This window comes from Megalops cyprinoides, chromosome 13, assembly GCF_013368585.1.
Source record: "Megalops cyprinoides isolate fMegCyp1 chromosome 13, fMegCyp1.pri, whole genome shotgun sequence".
NCBI lineage: Eukaryota > Metazoa > Chordata > Actinopteri > Elopiformes > Megalopidae > Megalops > Megalops cyprinoides.
The window spans coordinates 5152118-5158696 of record NC_050595.1 but is presented as its reverse complement, the minus strand read 5'-3'; the positions used below and the strand labels follow the sequence as shown (position 1 = coordinate 5158696).

The 6579-nt window shown below is 43.7% G+C and overlaps 1 protein-coding gene across 1 annotated transcript; it reads right to left on the bottom strand.

The window, feature by feature from the left end:
* Positions 1 to 2429: 2429 nt before the first annotated feature.
* Positions 2430 to 5669, bottom strand: rrad (Ras-related associated with diabetes). Its single transcript, XM_036543885.1, has 5 exons — positions 5532 to 5669; positions 4812 to 5182; positions 4186 to 4259; positions 3674 to 3878; positions 2430 to 3399 (listed from the first exon to the last, which is right to left on the bottom strand). Exons 2-5 carry the CDS (start codon positions 5167 to 5169, stop codon positions 3122 to 3124), a joined length of 915 nt encoding a protein of 304 aa, XP_036399778.1. The 5' UTR covers positions 5170 to 5182; positions 5532 to 5669; the 3' UTR covers positions 2430 to 3121.
* Positions 5670 to 6579: the final 910 nt, after the last annotated feature.

Here is a 6579-nt window from a genome sequence, read left to right as displayed (position 1 = left end):
ACCAGATTTTCTATGGATGCGTCACTGAGATCACGTGTCTCACTTTTCAGACAGTTTCAGTTTTTTCAGGGTCAGTTCTGTGTCCTTGTGCCAGTCTTACATGCTGTCAGTCTGATGACAACCGTGTGCTTAACTGAGGTAGGTACGCACAGACCCCTCCTAATTTCAGAGGGAGGAGCTTAATACCAATTTATTGGTCCTGGTTTATTTTTCCAATCGAATTTTACATTTACATTTATTCATTTAGCAGACGCTTTTATCCAAAGCGACTTACATAGATTACAGTTCTTTACAATGTTATCCATTTATACAGCTGGATATTTACTGAGGCAACTGTGGGTTAAGTACCTTGCCCAAAGGTACAGCAGCAGTGTCCCAGCAGGGATTGAACCGGCAACCTTTCGGTTACGAGTCCTGCTCAGTCTCAATGCAAGGAAAGAAAAAAGGAGAAAAAATTTTAACAAGATGTGAACCTGAATGAGAAATTGATATTACACTCTGATTTGGTGGGTGAATCCCTCACTGCCTTTGACAGCTCTGCCTTTCTGCATAGATTTCCCAGGTTTGAACATTTTTTTTGTCAGGGACTGGCAAATGTGACTACCTACACATTCCAGTCATCAGGAAAACCCACAGCACACACTCATCTGATAGAACCTGGAAGTGGATTCCAGAAAGTCTATTTCTGGAAAAATAGAAAGGCTATTTCAGTCTTTAATCAGCCTTAAAAATAGAGAACCCACAAATCAAAAGTGTGATATAGTCACAGATCAGGGCTCCTATGACTGAAGGCAAACCCCTATTTGAAGTATGCAACCAACTGGGTTTCCCACTGAAAGGGACATGGAGGCTGATTAATCTGACATTTTATGAAAGCGACTAAGTGGGGAAAAATCAATGAAACAGAGGGCATAGACGCCACTGATTACAGGTAGTGAAATAGCAGCGCTACTAAATTAACTACAAAAACAGAACATACTTTTGCTTCAGAACAGGTAACTAGTTACATATATTTAACTTCTCACTCAGAAATAACTGCATTTAATTCCATTTTAACACAAATATTTAATATTAAAAGAATAAACCTGTTGCTCTTTTTCACTGGCACGGTTTAATAAGAGTTGTTCTAATAACGAGTTCTACGTTACCACGTGAGTTAAAAATAAACTCAGGAGCGACAATCAACCTGCGAGCGACATTAAAGGCAAATCACGCAAAACTGCCTCGGGGAGAGGAGACGGCGGCGTGCGGACAAGCGGACGTTTAATCACGCCACCAGCGCCTTTTCTGGGCTGCGCATTTACTGAAACCGCACTGCTAGCGTATACTAAACCATGTAAACAAATTGCATTAAATTTAGAAGTCTGGCGGCAATTTCGAGCCAATCTCAACTGACATTACAAGCTAATACACCTCAATCATAAAAATAAAGGCAGGCAAAAGAACATGGTTTTGTGTTTGATATCTCCTTAAAGCTCAAAACGGATCTTATAAAATTCATCAGGCAATAGGATAAATTCACAGAACACTTTCATATGTAACACTGAAAGAATAATGATAACAAAAAATAGCACTGAGTTGCAAACGGCACCTAAAAGTCAAAGCCGAGAACCTGGCATGTATTGGTTTATAAGTAAGACTGCATTGAAGATATTTGGCAAAATGTAGACTGCAGGCTTTCACCGCAGTGATATGCACCTCAGCAAAATCAGCAGTGGTTTACATCAATTTATATTCACTTGCAATTGACAACATGAGTCGAGGCGCATTAAATAAAAAAGTAGACTGGAGAAATAAACCTTTTCTGGCTTGTAGTGTGTTCGACCCGATACAACGACATGACCATTTTCTATGATTCATTCTCGCATTTAGGCAATAAGAAAGATTCACAATCCCAGACAGAGTGCCTATATTGCAATTCAGTAGGACTATATAATTCTTTACCAAAAAAATACCCTGAAAATTGTATACATTTTCTCTCATACCTTTTCAATGGACACCAATGTACCCAGTGGCTGGTGGAAGAAGAGTGTGAAAATGCTCAGACTACAGGTACATGGACAGCTTAACAGCTTAATGTTTAACACTTTGAAAATGACTCCTGAACTTTTAAGCACCTTGTTCCCTTCAATGGTGTTTGTTGGCTAACAAATCTCCATCTTGTCCATGAATGAATAAGTATACAGGCAACTTTCTATGTACTGTAAAAGAAGACAATAATCTTATATGAATGGACCTGTTCTGCTTTTTAAGGTATTTTTAATGAATGGGCAAAGCCTCAGGTTGATTACAATATAATATTTTATTATAAAATATCAATGTAAACATATAACAAAATTCTCAGTTGAATAATAGTAAATGGAAGTGCAAATCAACCTATTTAAAACAATGTTAAATTCACAACACAAAGTAAAATGTATTGCTTCCATTTTATTCATTCATCAATCCTTTCATTCACTCAGTCACACCGGCAGTTTGAATATCAGCACAATATAAGAATATGTATTTCATCTGGACTCCCCTTTCCCCCCTCCCCTAACCACCCACACTGTTCAGCCCAAGTACGAACCTGCGCACTTAGTTTCAAGTAAATACAGTATGATTCCAAAATGTCAGATTGATGGTGAAATTGCTTACAATGCTTGCAGAAACATTCCCTTCCTTCCACTTAGCAAAATCCCCTAGAACAGCTATTCTCTCTGTCTGTCGTCATTGCGCACAATAGCCATGCCATTAAATACAGTCTTGTAGCACAATGCCTATACATACTGTCTCCACCGACAGCCCTACAGCAAGCTCAGCTTGCCGTTAGGACAAACCCTTTGTTATGTAATTGCCTACGTACACAGGTAGGATTCAACAGCGGTACTTTTAAGGCAGAATTTTTTTTTAAAGATAAACCATAAAACAAAAACTTAGAGAGCTACATGCAGATTTATCACCATCAATCTGTCCTTTCAGCTTTTCTTCTCATATAATCATCTTAATTTACCATTAAAAAAGAAGATCATATATGCATATATGTACAAATCTGTCAGTCCGTGGGTTGGTGTCGAAAATGCACGCATGTGACACACAGCGTCTGGTCTTGGGGCAGCAGCAAGCGGCCGCCTGGAGGGTCTCAGAGGACCGAGAGGTCGTGGCAGGACTTGGACTTCTGTCTGAAGGCCATCTTCTTGTTCTTCCTGGCCACCATGCGGCCCAGGAAGCGCTTGGCCTTCTTGCCGATGCTCTCGCGCCGCTTGCTGTTGGCCAGGCGGCGGGCGTTCTCCTCCTTGCTGTCCTTGCGGAGGCGGATCTGCCTCACGATGCCCTCGAAGAGCTCCCGCACGTTGTGGTGCAGGGAGGCCGAGGTCTCGATGAACTTGCAGTCGAAGACCACGGCGCAGGCACTGCCCTCTGCAGGTGGGAAAGCGCAACAGCAGGCAGAGATTAGGGACGCTCTCTCTCACAGTCTCTCACTCCCTCTTACACACATTCTTATTGCTCTCTTTGATTACGCTGACAACCTTTCCTACATGTTGTATTTGCTGCAATAAAATTATAGCTGCTTCTGTGGGTCTTCAGTTTCTGCCTGAGTGACTGAGGTTACACTTCGAGTACACACAGAAACACAGTGTGCTCACTGTGGGCCCCCCTGGGGAGACAGGAGAAAGCAGTCTCAGGTGCTCACCGTCCACGGAGACCTCCCTGGACCGCACCAGGTCACTCTTGTTGCCCACGAGGATGATGGGAATGTTCTCCGACTGGCGGGCCCTGCGAAGCTGGATGCGGAGCTCGGACGCCTTCTCGAAGCTGGCCTTGTCCGTCACCGAGTACACGATGATGTAGGCGTCGCCCATCCGCATGCTCTGCTCCTTCAGCCACTGGCTGTTGTCCTGTTGGGGGTTGCAGGAAGGACACGCAGTCGTTACCGCGGTGTTCATCTGCACGCTGTCGTGTCTGACAAGGATCAGGGCTTACAGTACTGGCATAAGCTTATCAGGACACGCTCAGCGTGATCAACTTCCATTTTACAGCCCTCTGAGATGAAACACTCCTTAATGCACTCTGCTTGCAAAATATTGAAATGTGTTACGCTTCCCAGACAAACATAGCTATCCATGGACAGCCTTAGATTATAGGGGCTGTTGTGAATGCCACCTATTTGCTGAAAAACAACTGCACCAAGCAAAAGTTGCTCACCTGTTCCCATATGTCGTACAGGAGGATAGAAGCCTCTTCGTCATCAACAATGATAGATCTGTCATACGTGTTTCCTGAAACAGAAGAGGGAGATATAAGCACATCTGACCACAGGTAGATTCACCTCCTGGATGGGCTTCTCAGTTTCACACCACATCATGCATCTGTATAAAAACTGATAACGTCTATAAATAACCAGATAGCATGAGCCTTTTCCATCCCCTATGGAAACTGCTTCCACGCTATCAGCTATAGTCATTGTTTTCCGTTATCTTAGGAACACAATACTATGCCATTTTAGAGAGGCATGGGGCTAAAAATAGCAAGATGGACACAATCAGAAATCAATATGCTTCATTCTCTGTACACAAGAGAAATCAGTGGACGTCCTTTAACTAAACAAGTTCAATGTTAAAGGGATATTTTCAAGACGCCCTAAGTTTTCGTATTAAGGAATAAACAGCTTTTTTCTGTTTACGGCTTCTGCGATTTTATCACAGCTTGCCCCTCAAGTTCAAGATGTTGCAAGCAAATTTGGCAATGTACCTTCGCAAGAGCTCTGAGTTCAAACAGTAACCAAAGTATAGACTTAGAGTGACAGGTTCAAGCAACAATGCGCATCTCACCTGCTTCGTCGCAATCGTGGCCGTCTTCAACTCCGCCGAATATCCGCGCCAGGCTGGACTTTCCCACTCCGTGTTCCCCGAGGAGAACCACCTTGTAAACGTGGCCCTCGGCGTCGCTACCGGATGAGATGACGGAGTCGGACGAGTCCGAAACGCAGCTGTCTCGGTGCTGTTCACCCGGGGTGTAGGACGTGCAGCGCGTCAGGTTGGACAGGTCTGCGGTCTGCGCCGTGGAGTGGAGCTCGCGGTCGTCGACGGGCATGCTTCTTCTGTGGAGGTTCTGCAGGTGGACGGGAAACGGCATACTTCCTCGCCTCTTGTCCATGTTCCGCAGTTTGTCCTCTTTGTTCAGAGTCATGACTACCAGATATCTGCACATTACAGACATGCAGTGATAAGCAACGGATGTAAGATTTCTGTGTAATTTGCTATTCGTATTGACGCTTAAACATTTTGCCAAAGCACTAACTGGTACAAATGTTCTCTTTATCTCATTTTGCTTCTTTGTAACAAACGATAATCAGCAATGAGGACGAGCAACTTTATTTTACACACACTTAAAATTCTGCCGATGTACTTAGAGGAAGAGATTTTAAAATGAACATAGTCATATCTATTTGGTACACATTATAATGACCAAAGGAAATGGCAGAAAATACAGAAATAACAATTACATTAAATGTCTCAATCAAAGTGAACATTCCGTTCGAGTGGACCTACATTTCGGTTAAAAGCTCCTCGTAGGGCTTCGTTGGTGTAATCCTTTCGAATAGTCTCCTTCGTTGGTTGAGACTCCTTAAAGTCCCGATAGAAAGTCCTGTGCGCCTGTTCCCTTCGTGCCGCACTCGCTCCTGTCTCTGCGAGGTTCGGTTTGATGCGAGTCAGTCTCAGGGCTCCCTATTTATGCACCAGCCGAGTCGCTGACGTCAGCCCGAGGTAAGGCTACCCGGGAGAATCACGCCTCTCGTTATAGTAGTAGCATCACGCAGGAAGGGAGGGGGCGAGGGCCGAGCGGAGTCTGACCGCCGGTTTCAGCAGACGTGATTCCAAAAAAAAAAAAAAAAAAACGGTGCGCGGGCGGCTGAGGGGGTCTCCGCTCTCCCACTCCTCCGAAGGTGGGACTGATGTAACTCACCCTTTCTTGGTTGTTCGCCCAAGCGTTTCTCAACAAGTCAGCGGTGTATTGAAAGCGCCCTTTATGAAATAGTAATAGAACCACTGCACTCTCATATAGGTTACGTATGCAACTAACATATCTATTAGTCGCCAGTTTAGACCGCATTGAATTTGGCCGCATCAGTTGGTTGTCTTAAATTATCCCAGAATCACTAAATTGATTATCAATTACTGTTACATCTTCGCATTACACTACTTCACAGGCTAAACAAATCCAAGTGGTTACTTTATAAACTTTAGCCATAACTGTAACAAAGGAGGTTAATTTGACATTGTGTTGTCTCCCCCATACACTTTTTGGGAAGGACCATGAGAGATAATTAAAAGGTTCAATAGCTCTTTCGCATGGCAAAAATAGGGACGCCTGACCAAAGAGCAAAGTGTGTAGCAACGACGATCTTTGTTAGCACTGAGTCAGAAAATCAGTGGGCACTGGGGTACTGATCAGTTGTGATCTGAAAAGAGCGTGGCACAACCCCCAAGTAACCTATACATTATAAACGCTGGATTGGGAACACTTTCATTAAAGTTTTGTTAATGACTTTGGACACTGACACTGTCAGCTGTGTGACAGAAAATACGGAGACAATTT